This window comes from Sitodiplosis mosellana, unplaced genomic scaffold, assembly GCF_009176505.1.
Source record: "Sitodiplosis mosellana isolate CC-2019 unplaced genomic scaffold, AAFC_SMos_1.0 Smas_scaffold_27, whole genome shotgun sequence".
NCBI lineage: Eukaryota > Metazoa > Arthropoda > Insecta > Diptera > Cecidomyiidae > Sitodiplosis > Sitodiplosis mosellana.
The window spans coordinates 66,197-92,615 of record NW_022595269.1 but is presented as its reverse complement, the minus strand read 5'-3'; the positions used below and the strand labels follow the sequence as shown (position 1 = coordinate 92,615).

Sequence of the window (26,419 nt, the reverse complement as noted above, 5' to 3'; positions counted from 1 at the left end):
GGACATCGTCCAATACAATCTCAATTGTAAAGCATCAAAGGCCAACTCGCAATATGCGATTTCCACTGACTTTTACTTCTATTAATAGAATTGTATGACGAAATCATTGAAAAAATTCCGTTGTATGACGACTTATTTGGAATGTCTACTGAAAATCAAATACATTTTCAACTCTTTCTGCGAATTGTTTTTTTCTTCTTCATTTGCTCATATGACCATGGAATTTAATTTAAAGTTGGTCTATATTTATCATCGAATATATGAAATGCACTTCATTTTTAATCGTGAAACCATTTCTCACATTTTAAATTCTCGTTCTAAATTAACCTAAAGAGCGATGAAATATTCGAATCGTCGTCACTGTCACTGTTTACACAGGAAAAACCAACGGTGCATGCGTTGCGAATGCATTTGATCGTGTTCAATCATAACTCCCCCATGGTCTAGTGGCTAGGATATCTCGCTTTCACCGAGAAGGCCCGGGTTCGATTCCCGGTGGGGGAAAATATTTTTTTTCATTCAATATTCCACATCATTATCTCTTTGAATCAGTCAAAATAACACATTAAAAAAATTGCACAATCAACATAAATCGTTGTGAATTTTTTTAGAGTCACTGTGCATTACTTTCATACACACGGATCTGTTTTTATCTGTTCAAATGTTCAATCTCGTTTCTATCTACTAAGTCTTGGATTTAATCTCCAAAAATGAATTTAAAAAATTGACAAATAAAGAACTTTCGAATTCCAAATAAGTCCATGAATGACAAGCTCAATTTTTCAAGCATTTGATATCGCATAGATTGAGAGATTTTACTTCAGCCAAATCAGTTGAAGTGTTTTGTTTTACTTTTCCGTACACAACGTGTCAAGAGAAAGTATAGGAATTGGTCCCGAAAACTTTTTTCGCAAAATTAGCTTAGATCATCATAAAAACTCATGAAACGCGTAGAAAACCACTTTTTGAGACACTTTTCCGTTCGTGTGCCGTCGTCGTTGTCGTCGTTGTCGTTGTCGTTGTCGTTGTCGTTGTCGTTGTCGTTGTCGTCGTTGGTGTTTGTTACCACGATAACTCAAAAAATAATTGAGATAATCAAAATCTGGAAATGCCAAAAGTTTTGTATTTAAAAAACTTAGTTTAAGTTCGAAGATGAGCCATTTTCGATTTGATCCTGGGGTACTTGCCCTAAGAAAAACCTCAAAAAATTGACACTTTTGTATGGGAGGTACCTGTAAATCGACTCCGATTGGCTTCCAACTTTCTGGGAATTCATTTTTTGAGAGAAAAATAAGATTCTGAAAGTTTGAAGCTAATCGGAATCGATTTACTGGTACCTCCCATACAAATTTTTTGAAATTTTGACTAAAATTACCGATTTTTGGACAATTTTGTATGGGAGGTACCCGTTAATCGATTCCGATTGGCTTCAAACTTTCTGAGGTTTCATTTTTTGAAAAAAAAATAAGATTCTGAAAGTTTCATATTGATCGCATTTGCAGAAGTTTGATTTTTTGTCCTCAATTTTTGTCGACATTTTCTTGGAAAAAATTGAGTGCCAAAAACCAAACTTCTGCAAATGCGATCAACATGAAACTTTCAGAATCTTATTTTTTCTCCAAAAAATGAAACCTCAGAAAGTTTAAAGCCAATAGGAATCGGTTTACGGGTACCTCTCATACAAAATTGTCGAAGTTTTAGTTAAAATGACCGATGTTTCACTTCATTTTTATTATTATATTTTCACTGCCTGTATTTCAAGAAAATTCACAAAAAATAACCAAAAGTACCTACAGACAACGCAGGACAACGGTACGGAAAAGCTCGGGATTACCAATGTAATTCTTTTTATTGTTGATTTTAATTTAGTTTTCATTTTTAATTTGTCGCACACAGAAAAAAGAAATAGGCTAAGAAATAAAGGTGACTCAATTTAGTGGAAAAACCAAACGACCGAATATAATGCTTTCTGTGATCAAATGAATTTTTATTTTCTGAAAACTTAGATGTTTACAATCCGTTTCGACAGAGTAACTGTCTTTGAAAGTAAATCAATGTCCGAAAATTCGTCTAATCTTGTAATTTATCGGTATAAAAAACGAATACGGAATCCATATCTTGTTTTTGGGCTGTAACCTTCACAGTGATTTGGTAATCGCCGATGCCACCCTTCAAAAATTCAACATTCGTATTGTGGTTGCGATCGATTTGTCCCAAGCCGACAATTTGGTTGTCTGTTGGTCGAAACGGGTAGGTGAACGTAGAAGTTGTAAGATTATTCTTTCCAGTTTTCTTTATGAATATGCCCATGCGTCCAAGTTCGTATTTATCAACATCTCCCCAAGTTTTGTCGTAAATCTGCGTGTAACCAATTGCGCTGGCGCTGGCCAAGGCACACAAACTTGCCAAAATTACAAAAATTGCGAATTTCATTTGGACTCTGTTGGTTCAATCAGTAACAATAAGTGAACTAAAGCGTTTAATTCAAACTGAATTCACTGTGAAAAATGTGCTGCTTTTATACTATGGCTTTGCGACGTTGTTTACGTATTTTCGGCAATTGTTGAATATTGAATGCAATCTATCGAGAAAAAAATTTGACTGATTCAAATCAGGCTGATAGCACCAAGCGGTACTTAAGACCAGTACTAATACTAACGCGTGCGTGCTCAACCTGACGAAATGTCTCGATTCTCGGAACCGTTGTATAATTCTGATGAAATTGCTGTTTTCTGGCTGATTAGGCCTCAATTGACGTCAATAATTGTTTTTGATGAAAGAAGACGAATGCCGTCAAAGCACATTGGCGTAGTTATCATCAAAAGCACATCGAATCAGAGATTTATCCCCGATTGAATCAGTTCAAGTGATTTGATTTGTTGCCGAAATATTTGTCAAGTTGTTGTTTATTTGTTTTCAAAGCTTTTGGACAATTAGATTAAATGACATGCATGAATTGCATTCGATTGCATTAAAAAGATTTTCGATTTGATGACACATTTTATTCCATTTCTGTTTCAGTTGAACGATTTTTATTTTTCATGTTTTCATTTACAACCCATCAATAGCAATTTCAATACACGGAGGTCAGATAGAAATTAGCCTCTGATTGCATTCATTTGTCAAATATCCAGACGAAATTTCGAACTGTAATAAGAAATTTGCAAGAGAAATTGATTTAAGAAGTAATCGGTTTATCAAACAGAAATAATATATGAAACATTTGAAAGCCAAATCTAAATTACGGACAAATTTTTCAAGAAATAAAAAGAATTTAAACCATAAATTGAGATACTGTTGAGAAATGAAAGATAAATCAACCTTGCAAAGAAATTTGTGTAACAGTTTGTGTTGTATTTCATCTTTATTGACCTAATTAATCTCGATTTTATTAGAACTTTTCTCTATTTTAATCAACGAAAATAAAATAAGCTGTATTTGGTACGATCTGTTTGCCAAGATGAAGCTGCTAGATTTCTTTCTATTCTATCCTTCCATTTGTTTCCTCATACTCTTGATGGAAGTCACGAAAACAATTCCGCTCGCGAGTGAAGCACAAGTGAACGTTGCATTTGGTACAGTAAACATGCGTCAAGGATTTACAGCCAAACATTTTACAATTTGAACGTGAATGATTTTCATCTCTGTCTGGCCAATGGCTGAACTGTGGCTCAGTGGTTTCTTCTCTGTTGTCCTGGCACTTGTTAATGGTTGCTTCGGATGTGCTTTGCACCTTTGACCCGTCACTGTCATAACCGTAATGAATATCAAATGGCAAATCTGTTAATAGAAGACAAAAACCATGTTGCAAATAGTCGATTTCCAAAAAATAAAACGTTTTCTTTGACATGTTGGTGCTCAAACATACGCTTATGTACTTTAGCATCGTTTGGATCCAAAAGGGAGAAAAAAGCTCGAGTATTTCAATCAGATGGAATCAAATTCAGATTGGGTCACTCAACTAACCTTTTTGAAGATTCTTCAGATCTAAGTTCGATCGATTCGTTGCCATCGTTTTCGGGTCTTTTCGATACCAGCGGCTGGCTCGGTCGTTTTTTGTATGTTCTTTTCGTTTCCAATGTTAATAATTCATCGGTGCAGCTGCGAATCGAATTATTTGGTCCAAGCAAATGATAATCACGAAAACAATTCCGCTCGCCAGTAAAGCATAGGTGAACGTTGCATTTGGTACAGTAAACATGCGTCAAGGATTTACAAACTTTTGATTTTACAAATGGAACGAGAATGATTCTCGTCTCTTTCTGGCCAATGGCCAGAATGTGGTTCAATTGTTTCTGCTTCTTTGTTCCGAGACTGGTTGATGTTCATTCCATGTTTGTTGTGAGTTGTTGGCATATTTTTGGCGTGTCTGGAAGAAAAACCCACTTTAAATTTAAAAAGAACGAAATGATTACAAAAATCCCTCATTCGCCCTCATTGAACATGGACATAATTCGATAGAACCTCTTCCACTAACCTTTTTTCCATCGATTTTTCAGCTTGTACTTGGTTTGCTACCGAATCGTTATCACTTTTCTTTCTTTTCGATCCAAGTTCTTTTCGTATCAAAGTACGTTGTCTTTTAATGGTTGGTTCTTTCGTTTCGACTGTGAATGATTCATCACAGCATCTCAGACTTCTTTTTTTTGATCTAGCCGGTCGTTCTCTCCGTTTTCCACCGATTAACACTTCATCTGTAGTTTTGTTGCTGTCCTCGCTTTTGTTTTCGTTGTCAAAATCGTGATCAACTATGAAATCAGCCAATGGCGAGTCATCCTCTTCGTTCCATTCTTTGATTGAATCAGTCAATTCTTCGGCATATATTTCGATCGATTCCTCGGCATTTGGTTCATCTTCAACATTTTCATCACACTGCTCAATTTTTACACTGGTTGGCTCATATTCGCTCGGTGTTGCCGCATCCACAGTGGAATCGTCATTCACAAATACACTTTCAATATCACCCTTGTCGTCTTCATGCTCCGACAAAATGTGCACCTCCAAATCGGGACTGAAAACAAATTCGCATTGACACCGTGCGCAGCAGTAAACAAATGCATTGATCTCGTTTAGCAGCAAAAGTCCACAGGCTCTCTCAAATTTATTGCGTGTGACACACATCTTACGATGACATTCAACTGTTTTCAAATAGAAATTTCGGTTTCTATTGTATTCATTGGATTTTATAAATTTTAGTCATTAATTTGCTCGTTTTTTCTTTTGTTTTACTCTTTCGCCGATACTTCGAGATCGGTTTGTTTTGTTCGTGCTGATTTGTTTGTATTCCACTAAAAATGACAACGAAATGTCAAAACAATGGAATTTTTCGGTCGAAATGGTAATTTCGAAGCTAAAGTGACATCCAAAATCCAGACGAAATTTCGAAACCTAGTGAGCAAATTCGAAATTGGCAGGTTCTCCGAGCGAGGAGTTTTCTTTGATGAATAGAAATGACACAAACAATTATTTCATGGTTTGGGACAATTGGTTAACAATAAAATAAAAGAAAAATCGAAATAAAATGCAAATTTATTGCCTTTATCATTTATTGGCTTATTTAAATCACGTGTTTAAAACAACAATTTGATGAAACAACAATTGTCTTTTCCTATATATTTTTTTCCAATCGATGTATCTGTTAAATATAGTGCCAATAAAAGTTAGTTTATTTTTTCAACCAACATGTTGTACGAACCATCTGGACAAATTTTGTTTTTTCTTTAATCAAACGTTCCATAAACGTTGGGAAAATTTGTTGGTGGCTACTGAGTGTTGTAGTTTTCACGATGTGAACGATGCTTTTTCCCCAGTTGACGCCACTGTCGATAGCTTAGAGTAGTTGAAGCTGTTTGCATCGAAAGGATTCAAACCGGTTTTCACAAACGCCGTTTTTATCAGCTCTGGTGTGAGATTTTCTTCTACACATTGATCAAGAAGCTCACAAAAATTAGCTTCTGGCATTCTTTGTAGGTCACCACATAAATTTCTGAATTCTTCTAAGTTTGATGACCATTTTTGTTTAACAGAATCGAAAACTACAACGTCCATCGGTTGACAGATATGAGTCATGTTTGGCAAGAACGATACCAAAATAATTTTGTTGTTGTAACAAAATTCACTCAGTTTTAGTGATCGATGACTGACATGACCATCCACGAAGACAATAACAGGCGTTGTAATTCCATGTTTGATAAGCCAGGGATAAAAATCATTAGAAATATAGTCGTAGAATATGTCTTGGTTCATCCAACCACTTTCAGAACAATATGCATGCCATTTATTTGGTAGCATTTGATTCACTTGATTTGGAAGGCTTTTGCCTGGGAATATGATCAAAGGTGGTGTCTTATGACCCGCAGCACTTCCTACAAAAATTAAATATGATTTGTAAGTGATGTAAGACATAGAATAATCAAAAAAATTTTTTGTACAGACATGAAATTGTTTCTTATTTTTTTACCTCCTAATAATACCGTGTAGCAGTCTGCTTCATTTTTTACCGACATTGTATAAACATTTTTAGCTCCGCGCTTCGCCAGCACTTTTCCCAAAGTTGGATTCACACAAAATGATGTCTCATCCATATTGAATATTCTGTTCACATCTTTCAAGCAATCTTCGTACCCCATTTCATTTATGAAGTCATTGATCTAAGAATTCGTTGACACATGATTGAATAAGTCGAAATATGATAGAGTCGGAGCAATTAAAATTGTTACCTTTTGATACCATTCCCGTACTTCTGTCTCAGTGGTTGGGTTTTTGTTTACCGAAATGTGTTGTGGTGTCCTCAAGGATATGTCTGGATTACGATGAAGAAAGCCATAATACCATTTATCACCCGGTTGCCATCCATCAACTGACCCATATTCCTCATTGTACTTATGCGCTTCATTTTTCAGTAGTTGAGGTGTGATTGGGAAGCCTATATTTAAGATAGATTTGAAAAAGGTGAGAACTAAATATTTTCTAAATAAAAGTGACAGCAGGCTTGAGTGACGAAAGCATTTGCAATTCAAAACGAAGAATAACTGTATTTTTCACCTGATTTTGCTGCTTCAGATATCCAATGTTTCAATTTGATTTCCAAATTTTTACCAAGATAACAAGGTCTTCCGACTGATGGTCTCTGCTCATCTATATCATTACGTTGACACCATTTTCGCAATGTTGACACATTTACATCATGCACTTGGGCTGCTCTGTATATTGTCATTCGACCTTCTTTTACATCAATCCAAGCATTTTTCAAACTATTTTTCTTCTCTTCGGATAGTTTAGTTGAACCATAATCTCGCCGCTTGTGAGACTCTGACTCTTCCTTTTTCAATGATGAAGGAGAAGTTGATGGAATTTTTTTGGACTTCATTCGAACTATCCCTGAGCTAAATTTTCCAACAAAAACAACAATTGAAAATTCAGAGTTTTTTTTTTAAATTAAAAACATAATTCAGAATAATTTTCATGGCTCAACTCACCTTTCTGGCATTGATTCTTCAGTTTGTTTTCGGTTTGTTACCGAATCGTTATCAATTTTCTTTCTTTTCGATCCAAGCCCATTTCGCATCAGAGTACTTTGTCGTCCTTTAATGATTGATTCTTTTGTTTTGGCTGTGAATGATTTATCGACGTTGTTCAGTTTTCTTTTCTTTGGTGTGGGCGGCCGTTCTCTTCGTTTTCTAGAAGTTAATACTTCAACTACGGTTTTGTTGCTCTCATTCCCATTGTTATCGTTGTCAAATTCGTGATTCACTGAGAAATCAGTCAATTCTCTGGCATTTATTTCAACCGATTCCTCGGCATTTGGCGCATCTCCATGTTCAACACACGGCTCAATTTTAACACTAGTTGGTCCATACTCGATCGGTGTTGCTTCATTCACAGTAATGCCATCATTCACAAACACATTTTCCATGTGGATTTCATCGTTTTGATGTTCCGACAAAATGTGCACCTCCAATTCCATACTATAATCAAATTCACATTGACACCGTATGCAGCAGTAAACAAATGCTTTGAACTCGTTTAGCAGCAAAAGTCCACAGGCTCTCTCAAATTTATTGCGTGTGACACACATCTTGCGGTTGAATGTCAATTGTTTTCAAATAGAAATTTCGGTTTTTATTGTATTCATTAGATTTTATTACTTTTAGTCATTAATTTGCTCGTTTTTTCCTTTGTTTTACTCTTTCAGCGATACTTAGAGATCGATTTGTATTGTTTCTTGCTGATTTATTTGTATTCCGCTAAAAATGACAACGAAATGTCAAAACAATGGAATGTTTCGGTCAGAAATGGGAATTTCGAAGTTAAAGTGACATTTGAAACTCAGACGAAATATTTCGAAACGTAGATAGCAAATTCGAAATTGACAGGAGAAATTGATTTAAGGGTTTACTTTGATGAGTAGAAATGGTTTGAAACAATTGGTTATCAATAAAATAAAAGACAAATTGAAATAAAATGCAAAATTTCAATATTTTTTTGAATTTTTATTTCTTTCATATCGTTGTAAAGTCAATTTCAATCGATTTCAACACTTTGATCCCTATTAATAAAGTGTATTAATCAAAGTTGGCCGGCCAAAAATCAACCCAAAATGAGATTTCCTTCTAAACTACATTATGAATGGTTTTCTCATGAAATCGTCGAGTTTCGTTTGTATAGAATTTTTTATCACAATGCCGACACTGCCATCTCTTTTCACCGTGGAATTGTTTATGTGTTCGTAGATACTTTTTGGTGGCATAACTCTTGCCGCAAGTCTCACAAACGTGTGGCCGGGCGCCCGAATGAAATGAGTGAATATGATCCTGCAGTTGTGATGGACAGATGAATGTTCGTCCACATTCTTTGCACGGATGCGGCAGTTTGTCCGAATGCACACGTTTGTGATGTCTCTGTTGTGAATTTAACGATGTAAACGCTTTGCCACAACGGGGACACAAAAAGGGAGTTTCACCAGTATGTAAGCGTTGATGAATATGTAGGTTAGTATTGCTTTTAAAAGCCTTGTTACAATTGTCATAGTCACATTTGTATGGATGCGAGACCGTGTGATTCATTTGCATATGTCTCTCGTAGTTCTTCGGCTTTTTCTTACATATTGGACACGGTTTTCGTAATCGATTTTCAATGTGACGCTTCATATGCAGTTGTAAATTAGCTTTACATTTGAAACGAACATTCGGGCACATATCACAGTACCACACTTTGCCATTTGGATCTATCGTTCGATTATATGCACGCTTTTTTATCGGTTGAGGTGGCCCGATAAAAAAAGGTGGCCCGTAAGAGTCATCAGATTCACTGCTGCTTTCGCTACTGAAGTTGTCTAATACAAAATCTTCATCCGTAGGGTTTTGTTCTTCCTCTTCTTCTTCCTGCTCTTCTTCGTCTTTTTCTTCTCTTTTTTGTCTTCCTTCTCGCCCTCTCTTCCGTTTCTCAACTTTTTCTTCGTTCGGCTTTTCTTCGACGGATGTATCTTGACGTGGTTGCTCACATTTTTCATCGAATTTATTCATCGATTTCAATTCTTCAGTTTTGATGTCAATTAGCCCAAGCACAAATGATACAGCGTCCATTTCTGCACATTTTTCCACTTGTAGCTCAGAAGAATCTTCCGAATTTCGATCAAAGTCATCCATGAAAATGTCATCATTCACAAAGACATTTTCAATGTGGCTCTTGTCATCTTGATGCGCTGATAAAATGTGCACCTCCAAATTGGGACCGGAATCAAAGTCACACTGACACTTTTTGCAGCAGTACACAAATGTATTGAACTCGTTCAGCAGCAACAATCCACACGCCTGCTCAATTTGATCGACCGTGAAACACATTTTGAGGCAAAAATTTAAATTGGTTGAGCCAAAAATAACCGGTGTTAATGCATTTCCATTGGATTGTTTGTATTTAGCACCTCACTTATGCCTCGTTTCTAAGAGATTTGTATTATTCTGTTCACCTTTGTTTATATTTTTCTCGTAATGACAAATGAGATGTCAAAACAATCAAATGTTCCAGTCAATATGCGAATTTCGAAACCATTTAACACTCGAATGGAATGGAATGAATGGGATGTGATATGTGAATGTGAAATCAAAATGTTTGACTTGTCAAAAAGTCCGATTGTTGTGCAAAACTGGGGAAAGTGGGTATAAACAAAATGATTCGTACAAATGAAACATTGGAATTTTTTGTTTTTTGTTTTTGTTTTTTTTTTTATTCCAAAAAAAAAATGATTTTCTTTCTTTTAGACATCGAAAGTAAACTGTGGTTTTTCTTAAATAATTAAATGATTCAAATTAATTGATCCAAAAATGAATTGTCTGCTTTCAATCGCCTACATGCAAATTCGTATTATTTCCTCGTTCAAGCAATACAACACTTGTAGCCGCTGCATTATATTATTCGACCAAATTTTTCTTCCAATTGGTGTGACCGTGCATAGCTCGTACATGTCGATGAAAGTTGAATGTCCCACTGCACACGGCTCCACATGTGCATTTCATTTTTTTACGCTTCACTTTTGGCTTCTCCACCGTTTTGAACGTGTTCGGAACAGATTTGGCCCATATCTTGGTATCTTGTGTAACATCATTTCCGTGAGTGTGTTTGAAATGTTGACGAAGTGAACCTGATTCCGAGCATACAACACCACACAACGGGCAAGTGTATTTATTCACTACTCTAGCATGCTTTAATCGTTCGTGTTTACGTAAATTTCGTTTTGCTGCGTAGCTGTGGTTACACTGTGAGCATTTGAACTAATAAGAAAAAATCGAAAAAAAAATGTGTTTAATTAAAAGTAGCCATGGCATTAGCCTTCACTGGTCGCATTAATTTGTCATACCTCTTTTTCTTTTTCTTCCTGTTCGTCTTCTTCATCGCCAACGTTTTTATTCAATGGTTCGTTTTCAATATTCTGACCTCGGAGTTTTCCTTGGTAACGACTGCCACTGGTTCTGCGTTGTCCATTGCCACTGGCTCTGCTTTGCCCATTTTCATTGGCTCTGCGTTGCCCATTGCCACTGGCTTTGCTTTGCCCATTTTCATTGGCTCTGCGTTGCCCATTGCCACTGGCTTTGCTTTGCCCATTCTCATTAGCTCTGCGTTGCCCATTGCCACTGGCTCTGCTTTGCCCATTTTCATTGGCTCTGCGTTGCCCATTGCCACTGGCTTTGCTTTGCCCATTCTCATTAGCTCTGCGTTGCCCATTGCCACTGGCTTTGCTTTGCTCATTCTCATTGGCTCTGCGTTGCCCATTGCCATTGACTCTATGGTTGCGATTTTTCGTTGGAACGCTGTAAGAAAACCAGTGTATTATCGTATAAATTTTCAACCACTTCAAATGATATTGATTTCCATGGCCTAACTAACCTTTTTGGAACAGCTTTACCAGATCGAACTTGACTGGTACGGTCACTCTCAATTTCCTTTTTCTTCGATTTCATCAGCGCACTGCGTCGTGTGTTAGTAGATGATACTTTCTTTTCCGGTGTTAATGATTTATCGCTGTTTAGTCTTGTTTTTTTCGACCGGCGCGGTCGAGTGTTGTTTTCCTGTTTCTCTTTACGATTTGAATCCTTTTTTTGATTTGGATCCTCTTTTTCCTCTTCGTGGTTGAGTTCAACCGATTCGTCAACACTTGATTCACATTGGCCAACTAATGTTGGTCCAATATCAATCATCGTTGAATCTAAGTCATGTGACTCTTCCCCATTTTCATCACACTGCTCCACTTTTATAATTGATGGCCAAATTTCGATTGCTGTTAGTCCAACGTCATCCGCAGCAATACCATCACTTACAAATACATTTTCCATGTGGATTTCACGGTTTGGATGCTCCGACAAAATGTGCACCTCCAATTCCATGCTGTAATCAAATTCACTCGGACATTTTTTGCAGCAGTAAACGAATGTGTTGGACTCGTTGAGCAGCAAAAATCCACAGGCTCGCTCAGACTTATCGTGTTTTAAACACATCTTGCCGATGATATTTAACTGTTTTTAGGCAGAAATTTCGGAAAAATCGATTTGCAAACAGAAATTATGATGTATTTTACTTTAATTACTCTTGTCATCGATTTGTGTTGTTCTGTGTTTCGTCTGTTCAAATTCAATTGCAAGTGATTAGCAAATGTCAAACAATGCAACGCTTTCATCAACACTGGAATTTCGAAATATGGACGATTTCGTATGGAATGGTCGATTCGAAATCGAAATAATCGACTTGTCAAAACGTTCGATTGCAATCTACCACTGTAGAAAATGAATGAAAATAAAAAATGTATAGAAAAATATGATTAAATTCTTTTATAAATGAAATAATGGAATTTATTAACAATAATTTTTGTTTTGTTTCTCAATAAAAAAAATTTTTTTATTGATTTTTTGTAGTTTTTTTTTTTACATTACCAACAAAATTGGCACAAATCATTATCAAAGTCCAACAACAATTTAATGATTTATTCAATGTTTAAAATGGTTTCTCTGTTCTTGTATATGTTTTAATACTTGTAATATTCATATAATGAATATTTTCATGTTTCTTTGTTCATTTCCATTGAAATTCCCAATTTTTTTTTGTTAATTTATGCATGAAAAGGTGTTTGTGAGTCATTTTCTGGTTTCTTTCATTGGAGCCTTTCTTTTTCGGTAAATCTACCAGGTTTTCACCAAATAGTTCGAGAGTATTTTTAGTGGTATTTATTTTTAGATCCAGGCGGACGTCCTCTCGGTCTAGAAGTCGATTCAGATCCGGATGTTGGTTCGAGCCAATTTTGCACTTGGTTTGAGCTGTAGATGTCTTCAAGTTGGATTTCGAATGGTTTGCAGAAGTTGCTAATGCTCGTAGAAGCCGCTTGACTATCGTGCTCTGTCGGCCAGTTGCTTATTTCGAGTGGTTGATCGCTTGGCTCGTATGCAACTGAATCATCTAATTCGATTTTGATCGGTCTAAGATTGATGATTTTGTTCTTCTTCAGGCCAGGCGGTCTGCCGCGTCGCTTCGGACCAATTGAACATATAGCATTGGATAAAATTGATTCACCAATATTGACATGGCTTTGGTTTTCGCCACCATCGTTACCACGTTTGCTGTTGCTATCGCTTCCACTGTCATCGTCGATCCAATTTCGTTGACCCGATGGCCTTTCTCGCAGTCTTTGTGGCGGCAATTCTTCAAAATCCACACCAACGATATCACTGTGATAGTGTTTTTGAGTCTTTGAGCCCCGTGGTCGACCTCGTGGTCGTTTCGGAATTGTGACATCAACGGCAGGTTTTGGGTGTTTGCGCGGTCTACCTCGTGGTTTTTTAGCAACGAGAATTCCCGACTTAACATCGAATGGCATATCTTCACCGGCGTTGAATGGTTCAGCATAGCTGAAATTGAAATCTGATTGACTGAGAGTTGCAACACTTTTTTCGGCTTTTGGACGGTGAGTATGATTTTCAGTTGAGATTGGCTCATAGCTGTGGCCATCATTGTACGGTGTCAATTCTTGTTTCATTGACGGTCGACCTCGTGGTTTCTTTAGAATCGATCCGCTGACCGATGCAAATGTTCTGGCGGCACGTTTTTTCTTATCTTTCGCTCCACGCGGCCGTCCTGGTCGACGTTTACCGACTGGATTTTGAGTTCGGTGTTGGCTCGGCTCACCTCCATCCAAATCTAATGAATAAGAATATTTGAAAGAAATTAATGAAATTCGTTGTTGTTGATAATCATGATCGGAAATGATACTGATTGGTATTTCAAATGTGGTGGAAGTCATGATTTCATAAAGAAAACCGTCTCACCATCAAAAATATCGCTGTCGTCATCAATGTAATTGTGGTTGTTATTCCATTTACAATTTCTGTCGCTGTTTCCAACGTCGACATGGCCAAATTCGTCATTGCTGGCATCGTGTCGCCACTTCCGATTACCCGACAAACGATGCTGTAACACACTTTCAAGTCCATTGGTGTTCACTTGTGTTGGTTCATCGTCGCTGCTCATTCCTTCGTTCATTGCTTTCAATTGCTGACCTCTTTGCCGTTCTGCTTTGACTGTTTTGCTGTTCAAATTGTCATGTTTACTGGATGAAGGTCGACCAAAATATTTGCTCTCATCATCAACCAACAGGTTTCTTCTACCTCTGCGTTTTTTCTTATCTTTTGCTCCACGTGGTCGTCCTGGTCGTCTTTTACCGACGTTAGCATAACCTAATAAAAGACATTTTTTTTAAAAGGGTAATTAAATTTCCAATTAATATATGTATTTAGTGGCCAAAACGGCTCAATAAAATGACTCACCACCAAATTTATCGCCTCTGTCATTGGCATCGTAGTTGTAAATACCTTCTTTGAATGCTCCAGCATTTCGTGTACCATATTTACTTTCCACCGGGATATCAATCAAATGTTTATTCTTCCGTGGCCGTCCGACTGGTCGTTTTGGAACAACCGCCGAATTTCTTGGAACAATCACTTCAACAGCTGCTGAATCATTAAAATCATCATTAAAATCGTCTTCGACCAAATAAATCGGATCATCCGGTTCAATTTTGACGTTTGTCGGATCGATTTCAATTGGTGAATCGGTCGATATTGATTCGTCCATAAAACCATCATTCGTCAAAATGCCACTTTTGTCATCATCATGCTCTGATAAAATGTGTGATTCCAAGTGTGGGCCCGATTCAAATTCAACACGGCAAACTTTGCAGCAATAAAGAAATGTGTTAAATTCGCCACGCACCAAAAATCCACATGCCTGTTCAATTTGATCGTATGTTAAACACATTTTGGCATTTAGAAAAATGCAGTCTACCGCTCGCTTTCATTACTTTGCACTAAATAAATTGCTGATTTGTTTATATTTCAGGGACAAATGTCAAACTATTACCAATGCACACATACACACACTCACGCTCTCACGCAGGTGGGAATACGAAAACCGACTGGAATGGACGGGAATTTTTCGAAATTCGAAATTGATTCGACCGATGACAGCTAAAGGAGAATTTCAATGGAATTTATTTCAAATCAATGAAAAAAATATTGTTTTTTTTATACTTTTTTAAATTATTTTTAATGTAAATAACAATTTTGTCTTTATAAGAATTTTTTTTCTCCTTTTCTGCGCTACTTTTCCTTTTACCCAATGAAAAATCCATTCACATCGCACCATGAACGCCTCGCTCGTGTTTCAGCCGATTCTCGCACAGTTTGAACATTTTGTCGCAGTACCTGCATGGCAGTCGTTTCTCTTTGTGTGTCGTTTTGTGTACGTACAGATATTTTTTGGTGCCGAAATTCTTGCCGCAAATATCGCAATGGAACGGCCGCAATTTCAGATGAACTGAGTCAAAGTGTTCTTTGAGTTGATGTGGACTGTAAAATGATGTACTACATTCCGAACATGCATGATCCCTTTTCTTCAAATGCGCTCGCATCTCGTGTTTGTATCTCGACGATTGACAACGAAACGACTTGCCACACTGGCAGCAAATATATGGCCGTTCACCAGAATGCGCTCGCATATGAATCACTCGTTGCAAATTATTTTTATACGTAGCATCACAGTGGTCGCACTTATACGGACGTGCTTCCATATGATTCACTTTCATATGTTTGTCGTAGTTTCTGGGCTTGATGTTACATATTGGACACGTTCTTTGCTGTAATGCATTGACGTGAGTATTCATATGCTGCCGTAGGTTTCCTTTGTGATTGTAAATCACACCTGGGCACATTTCACACTCGAACACAGCCAATAGATTGGGCTTCCATTTCCTTTTGCCTTTTTCTTTGCTGGGTTTTTGGCCGATTCTATCACTCTTTTTCGCTCTTTGATATTTCTTACTCGTTGATTGTGAAGAGATTTTCGTTGCTGATTTGATGCCAGACTTTTCCATTGAGGTTGATTGTAAATCTGGCATTTCGATTGATGTTGTATCACTGCACTCTGTATTGACTCGACATGGTGGGATTTTTCTTCTGGACGTTTTATTGGGAGTTTTTGAGCTTTGACCTGATTTGGTCCATTTTTGGTCTGAACTTTTCAATTTTTTGCCTGAATTCATCGAGATTTGCTCCAAATTCTTTGGAGTTTGAACCAATTTTTCTGCTTTTCTCGATCTTTTGGTCCTAGTAGCTGATAAAACCTCAATATTAGCGACTGACTCATTGCTGCTGCTGTCGTTTCTAAAGTCATAATCCATTGAAAAATCAACATCTGTCTTGCTTTCAACATCAATCGATACTTTGTCGCTTTCTTCCGGTGTTTCGACTTCAGTTTTTATGTCAACCAGCCCGATTGCCATCGATACCTCAACTGTTGGTAAACGTTCATTCGTTTTTTGGCCACCAACGTTATCCACAAATATATTATCATTCACAAAGATATTTTCAATGTGTCCCTTGTTGTCTTCATGCTCTGAGAGAATGTGCAACTCTAAATTGGGACCGGAATCAAATTCACGTTGACATTTTTTGCAGCAGTAAATAAATGTGTTGAACTCGCCCAGTAGCAAAAATCCACACGCCTGTTTAAATTGATCGATTGTAAAACACATTTTGTGGTAAAAAGAGCGGCTTTCCCACTTACTTTCATCACTTTGCTCTGAATGTTTTCTTGATTTGTTTATATTTCAGTGATAAATGTCAAACTATTCCAATGCACACTAAGATGGGAATTTGAAAACCGACTGGAATACTATGGATGGGAATTTTTCGAAATCCGAAATTGATCCGACAGCCAAAAAAGAGTTTGAATGGAATTTGTTTCAAATCAATGAAAAATACTGTTTTTTTTTTTTCCTTTTAAAAGAAAATATATTTAATGTAAATAACAATTTGATTAATTCTCTTCTTTCGAGATTCTGTATGCTGCTTTTAATTTCGCCAAATCAAATCCACTGAAATAGTAGTACCATGAATTCGTTTTTGATGTTTCAGCCGATTTTCGCGTAGTTTGAACATTTTGTCACAAAATCTGCATGGAAGCAACGGCTCTCCGTGTGTTATTTTGTGTAAGCGCACAGATCGTCTGGTGTTGAATTTTTTTCCGCAAATGTCGCAGTCGAACGGTCGTAATTTCAAATCAACGCTGTTCGTATGTTCCTTGAGACTTGCAGGACTGCAGAATGATTTACTACAGTAGTGACATGCATGGTTCTTTTTCTGTTCATGTTTTATCCTCACGTGTCCTCCTAACAGCGCACTAGTTTGAAATGATTTACCACAAATTTCGCACAGAAAGAGTTTCTCTGTCGCATGCTTTTGCATATGATACACTAGCCCAGACTTGTATTGAAATGATTTCGGACAAGAATCGCATTTATGCGGACCCACTTCACCATGGAACGTTCTCATATGTTTGTCGTAGTTTATGGGCTTACGGTTGCATATTGGACAAATTTTTCGTCGCAATGCGTTCACATGAGTTTCCATGTGTTGCCTCAATTTTGCTTTCACAGTGAAAATCCGACCCGGGCAGTGTTCACAGTAGAATATAGGCGGCAAATCGGGTGTCGATTCTGATGTGGTTTCTTTTGGTTTTTTGCTCTCCGACTCTTGGATTGACGCTGGTGGAAAAACTGGTGTTTTGATCGATGCTCTACCGCGGCACGCTTTTACGATTTGACTTATCATTGGGATTTGAATTGAGTTCTTTTTTCTTATTGGACACATTTTTCGTCGCAATGCGTTCACATGAGTTTTCATGTGCTGTCGCAATTTTTGTTTCACAGTGAAAAACCCACCCGGGCAGTGTTCACAGTAGAATACAGGCGGCAAGTTGTGTGTCGATTCTGAAGTGGTTCCTTTTGTATTTGTGAGGCCATACCCTTGGACTAATGTTGATAAAATAACTGGTGTTTCGTTCGATGCTCTACCGTGAAACGCTTTTACAATTCGACTTATCATTGGGATTTTTGTTGTTGAAATATTTTTGGAAGTGTTTGAAATTTTATCGGAATTTTTCGATGTTCCAGCAGATATCTTCGATTTTTGGTTTGAACTTTGCGATTTTTGGCCTGAATCCATCGGGTTTGGTTTCTTCACATTTTGATCCAGAACATTCATATTTTCCGCTCTTTTGGTCCGATTAACAAGTGGAACGTCAATGGCAACAACAGATTCATTAGCAGTAGAAATCATTTCCAAGTCGTTTCCAAAGTCATCATCATTTACATTGCTTTCAAATGCAGCCGATATTTTAAAGCTTTCTTCTGCTTTTACATCGACCGGTTCGCCATCAATCAATACTTCCTCTGTTGCTAAAAATTCATTCAGTTCTTGTCCACCAACATCCACAATAATGTCATCGTCCACAAACCCATTTCCAATATATGCCTTGTCGTGTTCATGCTCCGAGAGAATGTGCACCTCCAAATTGGGCCCGGAATCAAATTCACAGTGACACCTTTTGCAGCAGTAAATAAATGTGTTGAACTCGCTCAGCAGCAAAAATCCACACGCCTGCTCATATTGGTCGATCGTGAAGCACATTTTGTAGTAAAAAAAGCGGTCCACCACTAGCTATTATCACTTTGCTCTGAATAGTTTGTTGCTTGGTTTATATTTCAGTGACAAATGTCAAACTGTTCCAATGCACACACACACACAACGGAGTGAATTCGAAAACCAACTGGAACGGACGGAAATCTTTCGAAAATCGAAATTGATTCGACAGCCAAAGGGTTTGAATGAAAAATGTTCAAAGCCAATATATAAATTACGACTTTTTATTTGGATTCGGTTTATTTATTTCATTCGATTTCAATAACAATTTTCGATTTTTAGCACTACATGAAATGTAGAGCTACTAATCTGCGTTTTTTTTTTCTAATACTTTTTCGAGCCATGAACAGAATTAGAGTGGCTTTCAATTTTATGCTCATATTTTTTATTCAATTCAAACTAGTGGCAGTAACGACAAATAAGTGCATAGTATCTCGAAACGCTAATCAAATTTTTATTATCAAATGTTATTCAAAATTTACATTACTTTTTCCTTTTTTTGTATAGTACTCTTTTACCCTTTAGTATAAGTAATGGTTGAGATAAATTCTATGCGCATATTATTTATTTGATTTAAAGGAGTTACATTAATGAACAATAACGTATAATAAAACAATGGTTTAGTTAAATTGATTTAATATCATATGTACTATCAAGAATTAATTCCCTTTTTTGATTATACATCTTTTCATCATACTTTTATCATTCATTTTACTTTAGGAATCGATATTCGCAAAACAGAGATGACTACAAATGCATTTCGTTATTATTTTTTTGTTATTTGTATATATCAAAACATAACAAAAATAGTAATGCAAATGAAAAATTAAAAAAACAACAACAACTGAATATGGTTACACAAGATGTTTTTATTGCTTTCCATATTTCCAATTTATGATATTACTTCTTTTTCTTCTTTAAAGAAAGAACATTCTCGAACGATGAATCCAGAACATTCTTCTTACGCTTTAATGAATTTGCACTATCACTATCCATTCTCTCAGACCCTTTTGGTTCTACTTTCATCTTTTTGGACTTCTTGAAATTGGTAGACTTCTTTTTTCGTTTTGATACTGATTTAATTTTAATGTTTTCAACAGATATAATTTCACGCATTACAACGTCAATATTTTCATCATCAGAAAAGTTCATTTCGTGGATTTACAAATAATTTTAACCAAACTAAAATTACAATTGGAATTGACATTCAAATCAAAAATATAATTCAAAGACTACTTTCATAAAATACATTTCATGTAGTGCGCCAATAAAATAGTTTGTTGTGGAACAACAAAATAGAAAAAGTATCTATAAACTCAAGAACGCAGAGCGGAGCGGAGCGACGCTCTGCGGTCTTGTTTTTTATTCTGTTGATTCTCACTTTCAATGAAATTTTTTTTTTAATTTTCTCTCCATTGGTTTCAAGACTTCATTCATTCATAATTTAGAAAATGGAGGAAACCAACAACAAAGCAAAATCCGTTTCATTTCTAATAAAATAATAATGACAAAAAAACGTAGAAAATTTTCTTAATTTCTTTTCTGTTGAGATTCTGTGTGCTGCTTTTCATTCCGCCCAAATGAAATCCGTTCACAGAGCACCATGAACTCGTCTTTCGTGTTTCAGCCGATTTTCGCACAGAGCAAACATTTTAATGCAATATCTACATTGGAGTTTCTTCTCTTCGTGTGTCTTTTTGTGTGTGCATAAATACTTAATGGTCTTGAAACTTTTATCACATTTGTCGCACTTAAACTGTCGCAAATTCCGATGAACTGCATCGAAGTGTACTCTGAGGCTATAAGCAGCATAGAATAATCCACCACATTCGGTACACTTATGATCCTTTTTCTTTAGATGTGCTACCAACTCGTGTGCTCGCATTTGCGAACTAGTTCCAAATGATTTCCCACAAGTGCCGCACAGATATTGCCTTTCTTTTGTGTGCGTTGGTGTATGATTCTCTAGCCCAGACTTGTATTTGAATGATTTTGGACAAAAATCGCATTTATGCGGGCCCACCTCCATGTGGTTTGTTGTCATGTGTTTGTCGTAGTTTTTGGGATAAGTCTTGCATATTGGACATTTTTTTCGCCGCAATGCAGTGAGGTGAATGTCCATGTGCCGTCTCAATTTTGCTTTCACAGTAAAAATCCGATCTGGGCACAGTTCACACTCAAATACGAACGGAAAGTCGAGTGCTGATTCTGAAGTGGTTTCTTTTCTATTTGCGATGCCAGAACTTTGGACTAACGGTGATGGGAAATCTGGTGTTTTGATTAGTGTTTTACTAGTGCTTGCTTCATTGATTCGACGTGATGGCATTTTTCTTGTCGATGCTCTACCGTGGAACGCTTTTACAATTCGACTTATCATTGGGATTTTTGTTGTTGAAATATTTTTGGAAGTGTTCGAAATTTGATCGGAATTTTTTTTCGATGTTGAACTTTGCGATTTTTGGCCTGAATTCATCGGGTTTGGTTTCTTCGCGTTTTCATCCAAAACATTCACTTTTTTCGCTCTCTTGGTCCGATTAGCAATTGGAACGTCAATGGCAACAAGAGATTCATTTCTGCTGCTATCGTTTCCAAAGTCATCATCATTTACTTTACTTTCAACTGCAACCGATATTCTATAGGTTTCTTCTGGTATTTCCTTTTCAGTTTTAATATGGACCGGTTCACCATTAATCAAAACCTCCGCTGTTGGTAAAAGTTTATTCGTTTCATGTTCGCTGACATCATCCATAGAAAAACGTCCATCGTCCACAAATCCATTTCCAATGTGTGCCTTATCGTTTCCATGCTCCGAGAGAATGTGCACCTCCAAATTGGGACCGGAATCAAATTCACAGTGACACCTTTTGCAGCAGTAAATAAATGTGTTGAACTCATCTAGCAGCAAAAATCCACACGCCTGTTCATATTGATCTATTGTGAAACACATTCTAGGGCAGATTGTTGGACTTTTTCACCAAAACAACTTTACGCTTTGTCAATCGCTTTACAAAAATTCCAAATTACTTAGAACCAATTACTTATTTCGTCCTTATCAATTACTTATCTCGTCTGGCTCCACCTGTATTATATGAATTTTCCGATGGATTTGTGTCGTTTTTACGTGTTTCACGACCTATTTGTGTTGAATTGTTTATTTACACTATGAAATGTCAAAATGCGGCATTGAGACGAGATTCAAGTGTCAAAGTGTATTCGAACGAAATGTTGACATTCAAAATTCCATGATAAATTTCGTCTAAGCTTGGAATTTCGAAACGCATAACATTCCTGTAGTTGATACTTTTATGCGGAATATTATCCGTGTTCATATGGAATCAAGGATAGAAAGAAATGAATGAAAAATAAAAATAAAAAGATTATTGAAAGAAAAAAAGGATGGTTTTAATACATTTTTTTTCTTTGGACCACCCAAAAATATATTTGAGACCGAATGAAGTGAAATCATATAAAGTAAATGACGTTTACGTGAGAAAAACGCCTAAAATTATAGAACCTATGAATAAACATCCAAATTGTGTAATTTAAAAACGAACTGAACTCTCTTTCACCTCTGAAAAATAGTTCCAATAGAAAACTTCAATTTCTTGTTAATCAATGTTTATAAACATATTCATACGTGTAAATGTGATGTTGATTGACATTGTTTAACTTATTTATTAAATGACAACTGATTTGGTAATGTTGAACATGAAACCAAAGTAATTTCTTCTTCTGGTGTTTCATCCTCTAATTCATGCTGCATCCGTTGATGTTGACGACGAGCCTTATACGTTTTAAACACCTGCGGGCAATATTTGCACTTGGGCTCTGTGTGAAATTTTGCATGACTACGTAAGCTTCGTTCCGCAGCAAACGATTTGCCACATTCGTTGCATTTGTGCGCAAAATGCGTTTCGATTTTCAAATGAGCTTTGTTCACATGCCTGGCGAGGAGAGTTTTTGTAAAAAACGGTCGATTGCAGTATTCACAAATATTTTGCGCCCCTTTCAAGTGCTTTAACATTTCGTGACGACGCCACGTCGCCTTACAACCGAAGGTTTTGAAGCAAAACTCACATTCGAACGGCTCTTCACCGGCATGCATTCGTAAATGTCTCGTGAAACCGCTGTGAGTCGAAAATGCTGCATCACAGTCGTTGCATTTGTACGGCTGTTTCATCTTGTGATAGCCTTTCATGTGTTTCTCGAAGTTTGTATACTTTTGGCCGCATGTCCGATAGGTACAAACGTAGAAAATTTTCTTTTTGATATGGATATTCATGTGATTTCTGATTTTTCGCTTGTCATTGAATTCGACCTGCGGACACCATTCACAATGGAATAATTTGGGTGGTGTTGATGGCTCAGCTATGATTTCTCTCTTTGGCCCTTTCTTTGTCTGTTCTTCAGTCGATTTTTTCGCTTTTTTCTCCGTCTTTAATACTGCTTTAAGCTCATGGATATCACTTTTGCTTGTGGTTTCTGAAAAAAATTGTCGAAAAATTAGTCTAAAATTAAACACTCAAAATGCAATTTATAATTGATACCATCAATACGGTTGTTTTTACCATCATTTCCATTATTCAAGGACAAATAAGAATTTGGCTCCAAATTTTCTCCGATAATTACAATTTCATCTTTCACAGCATCGTCTTCCAAAACATCATTCTCTGTTTTTATGTCAAATGGCTCTAGTTTAATGGCCATTGTGCCGGTTGTGTAACAATTTTCCACTTCTTGTCCATAGTCATCGTCCACAAAAGTCTCATCATCAACAAATACACTTTCAACGTGGCTCTTGTCGTCTTGATGCGCCGATAGAATGTGCACTTCCAAATAGGAACCAGAATCAAATGCACTCTGACAACTTTTGCAGCAGTAAACAAAGGTGTTGGACTCGTTCAGCAGCAATAGTCCACAGGCTCGTTCAATTTGATCGACCGTGAAACACATCCTGGGCGAAAAAATTAGATATTTTTAGAAAATTGATTGATTTAATTTTTATTAATGGAGGAAACGTTGGTCTTAATGCAAATGTCTTCAATTTGGTAACTCATTTTTTGTCACTTATGCCCGTTGTAAGTGGTGTGTATCATTTTTCCGCATAAAGTTTATGAATGACTAATGACAAGTGACTTATCTGAGACATTTTGACTCTCTTTTGTACGTACTATGATTGGAATTTCTAATAGTGTGTAATCACTGTAAGAACTGAGTACTGAGTATACACAGTCATAGCTGACCGATTTGATCGACTAAGCCGGCTAGCTTAATAGAATTGGTTCAAAGTTGATAAAAATGCATTGGAATTCCAATCACAGCACGTACAACAATCCAGTGAAAATGTTCCAAATTATTCAACTGTTTCAATCACTAGTCACTTATAAATAGTATGTTGTAATGGCTAATTAGTTGCCAATATCTTTTCCGTAGGAAGATTTATATTTTTTATGCCTTTTCTTACTTTTCAGGTAGTTTGTCTTGTATTTTGTTGCGTTGTTTATACTCGACTGAAACTATAGCTGTATGAAGTGTCAAACATTTCGAACAATCACAATGGAATTACGAAAAACCTCTGCAATAGAGATTACGCATTTCGAAGTGTCGAAAAATCGAAATGTCATATGCAACGTCTACGCTCGACTGAAGTGCAGTTTCCATGGAATCTGAAGGAGAAGTAAATAAACAATCGTTGAAATTGTTGATTTCTACTAATGTTGAAAAAAAAACCAATTAAAAGAATCACATGCCAAAGGCTGATTCGATAAATTTCTCCATTTATTTCTCTTCAGAATTAAATCATTCGTCTTAAAAAATTTCGAAATTTTCATTTATTTCTTTAATATTTTCATTTTCTTCTTTTTCGTTCTCTTTCACCACATTTCTTTTTTCATTCGTTCGCCTGCGACGATCTTTTTTTCTCTCTCTCTCTCTCTCTCTCTCTCTCTGGCTTCATTCATCGCAATGAATAATAATAATTATTGCTTAAACATCAAATAGCTTGGTATCAGAAGATTATTGCAATCCATTTCCACTAAACAATTTTATGAACGGCTTTCTCATGACTTCGTCTTGTTCGATTGGTTTTAAATTTTTTCTCACAATATCCACACTGTTTCGTCCGTTCGCCATGAATTAGTTTATGATTCCTCAGATTGCTTGTAGTAGAGAAAGCATCACCACATATGTCGCAGACAAAAGGTCGTTGACCAGAATGAAATGCGTAAATATGCTCCTGAAGACGACACGGAATGATGAATGCCCGGTCACATTGTGGACACTGATACTCGCGAATTTTTGTGTGCACTTGTTTTATGTGTTTGGTTTTTGAACTCAACGATGTGAAGTCTTTGCCACACGTTTCACATAGAAACGGTCGCTCAAGCGTATGAACGCGCATATGATTCAGTCGATTGTTATTGGTCCGATAGCAATTTCCGCAAAAGTCACATTTGTATGGCCTTTCTTCCAAATGATTCAATCTCATGTGCTTCTCAAGATTTCGCGCCTTTTTATTGCAAATTTGGCACCTTTTCGTTAGAAATCGATTGTCGCGGTGTTTTCGCATGTGCGCCTGAAGAATGTTAAATGTACTGAGAGTGATGTCTGGGCACATTTCACAGTAGTACACTTGCTTAGGTCTTGACTGCCCTTTCAGTTTTTGTCTATCCGAATTTCCCTCTTTGGACTTTTGGTTCTTTGTCGCAGTTTTGCATCGTTTTGACTTCTTCGGTTTCAATTTGGCCAATTCCTTGTCGATGATTGAATCATGACTTTCTTTGTCGGAATCGAGTAGAGCTGAAGTAGTAGTGGGACTTTGACTGATTGGTTTTAATTCAAATCCATTCCTGAGTTTTATCTCTTCGCTTTGTAAATCTTCATCACTTTGAACCACGCCTCCCTTCGTGGTAACATTTGCATCAATTTTTATCTCTTTGTTAGTTTTTCGCTTATTTTTTGTCTCTTCGGAAGCTTTTCGCTTGTATTTCATCTCTTCATCAGTTCTATGCTGATTTTTCGCTTCAATTTCGCACCGTTGTCCATATTTCTCTTCAACTGCCTGAATAATCAACTCAATTTTGGATATTGAACCATGTTGTAGAGCTTCGTTAGTAACTTCCGTTGAGAAGTCTTGCAATGGTGGTTCAAGAGTACAATCCTCCACAAGAATGCCATCGTTCACAAACAGATTTTCAATGTGTGTCTTGTCGTCTTGATGCTCTGATAAAAAGTGCACTTCTAAATTGGATCCAGAGTCATATTCACACTGACACTTATTGCAGCAGTAAACGAAGGTGTTGGACTCGTTCAGCAGCACAAAACCACAGGCTTGTTCGATTTGATCGATTGTGAAACACATTTTGGGACTGAATTTAGTTTGTCGATAGAAATCACGCCAGCCAATGGATTTAGTTGGAGTCTTTAGCAGAAATTACACTTTTCCCCTAGTTGTCATCAATTTACACTGAGGTATTCGTGGATTTGTTTATACTTTAATAACAAATGTTGAACTTAGCAACCATTTGTTGGATCAATAACGATGAATTTCATTAATTGTTCGTGATTGAAAGTTGATTTATGTCCAATAGGTGTGCTTTTATATCACATCTTCAGCCTTTCCTTTGCTGCTTTAATTTTGTTTATTTTGGTCGATTTTCAATCCTTCGTTGATGCAATTTCGAATATTCATAGTAAAGAAATCCAAATTTTATTACTTCTCCCATCAATTTATCTCAATTTTCCAAATTTTTACCTTTTTTTCATCGAATATTGTGCATCACTCCTAAGTTGTTTGACGTTTCTACGTTTGTTTACGTTCCTCTAGCAGCAACGGAGTGTCAAAACCATCGAAAATGGAATTAAAAACTGGAACTTCGAATCAAATCTGACGGAATAATTGT

The 26,419-nt window shown here is 36.6% G+C and overlaps 7 protein-coding genes and 1 non-coding gene across 9 annotated transcripts; 1 reads left to right on the top strand and 7 right to left on the bottom strand.

Annotated features, from left to right (window-relative positions):
* Positions 1-432: 432 nt before the first annotated feature.
* On the top strand, positions 433-504 carry Trnae-uuc (transfer RNA glutamic acid (anticodon UUC)). The gene has a single exon. It is a non-coding gene; the product is annotated as a tRNA-Glu (tRNA).
* Positions 505-5,517: 5,013 nt separating this feature from the next.
* On the bottom strand, positions 5,518-8,268 carry LOC129568930 (uncharacterized). Its single transcript, XM_055447271.1, has 5 exons — positions 7,479-8,268; positions 7,045-7,385; positions 6,720-6,925; positions 6,461-6,650; positions 5,518-6,365 (listed from the first exon to the last, which is right to left on the bottom strand). The coding sequence occupies exons 1-5, from the start codon at positions 8,075-8,077 to the stop codon at positions 5,782-5,784; spliced, it is 1,920 nt and encodes a 639-aa protein (XP_055303246.1). The 5' UTR covers positions 8,078-8,268; the 3' UTR covers positions 5,518-5,781.
* A 191-nt stretch (positions 8,269-8,459) lies between these two features.
* Positions 8,460-10,005, bottom strand: LOC129568937 (zinc finger protein 700-like). Its single transcript, XM_055447278.1, has one exon. It carries the CDS (start codon positions 9,840-9,842, stop codon positions 8,613-8,615), a length of 1,230 nt encoding a protein of 409 aa, XP_055303253.1. The 5' UTR covers positions 9,843-10,005; the 3' UTR covers positions 8,460-8,612.
* A 190-nt stretch (positions 10,006-10,195) lies between these two features.
* LOC129568929 (uncharacterized) lies at positions 10,196-15,000 on the bottom strand. 2 transcript variants are annotated; one of them, XR_008687994.1, is made up of 6 exons: positions 14,307-14,991; positions 13,809-14,216; positions 12,423-13,680; positions 11,383-12,266; positions 10,856-11,306; positions 10,196-10,769 (listed from the first exon to the last, which is right to left on the bottom strand). XR_008687994.1 is itself a non-coding variant. In XM_055447270.1 (3 exons), exons 1-3 carry the CDS (start codon positions 14,794-14,796, stop codon positions 12,704-12,706), a joined length of 1,875 nt encoding a protein of 624 aa, XP_055303245.1. In that variant the 5' UTR covers positions 14,797-15,000; the 3' UTR covers positions 12,355-12,703. The 2 variants fall into 2 exon arrangements, 1 of the variants encoding a protein (XP_055303245.1); XM_055447270.1 differs by lacking the exons at positions 10,196-10,769; positions 10,856-11,306; positions 11,383-12,266 and having other exon boundaries at positions 12,355-13,680; positions 14,307-15,000.
* Positions 15,001-15,056: 56 nt separating this feature from the next.
* LOC129568934 (zinc finger protein 595-like) lies at positions 15,057-16,570 on the bottom strand. Its single transcript, XM_055447274.1, has one exon. The coding sequence runs from the start codon at positions 16,568-16,570 to the stop codon at positions 15,170-15,172; it is 1,401 nt and encodes a 466-aa protein (XP_055303249.1). The 3' UTR covers positions 15,057-15,169.
* A 256-nt stretch (positions 16,571-16,826) lies between these two features.
* On the bottom strand, positions 16,827-18,506 carry LOC129568931 (zinc finger protein 595-like). Its single transcript, XM_055447272.1, has one exon. The coding sequence runs from the start codon at positions 18,504-18,506 to the stop codon at positions 16,890-16,892; it is 1,617 nt and encodes a 538-aa protein (XP_055303247.1). The 3' UTR covers positions 16,827-16,889.
* Positions 18,507-19,990: 1,484 nt separating this feature from the next.
* LOC129568868 (zinc finger protein 652-B-like) lies at positions 19,991-21,465 on the bottom strand. The gene has a single exon (XM_055447197.1). The coding sequence runs from the start codon at positions 21,463-21,465 to the stop codon at positions 20,110-20,112; it is 1,356 nt and encodes a 451-aa protein (XP_055303172.1). The 3' UTR covers positions 19,991-20,109.
* Positions 21,466-21,969: 504 nt separating this feature from the next.
* On the bottom strand, positions 21,970-26,309 carry LOC129568867 (zinc finger protein 665-like). The gene is made up of 6 exons (XM_055447196.1): positions 26,272-26,309; positions 24,559-26,180; positions 24,265-24,325; positions 24,085-24,184; positions 23,066-23,472; positions 21,970-23,000 (listed from the first exon to the last, which is right to left on the bottom strand). The coding sequence occupies exons 2-6, from the start codon at positions 25,876-25,878 to the stop codon at positions 22,189-22,191; spliced, it is 2,700 nt and encodes an 899-aa protein (XP_055303171.1). The 5' UTR covers positions 25,879-26,180; positions 26,272-26,309; the 3' UTR covers positions 21,970-22,188.
* Between the last annotated feature and the right edge of the window lie 110 nt (positions 26,310-26,419).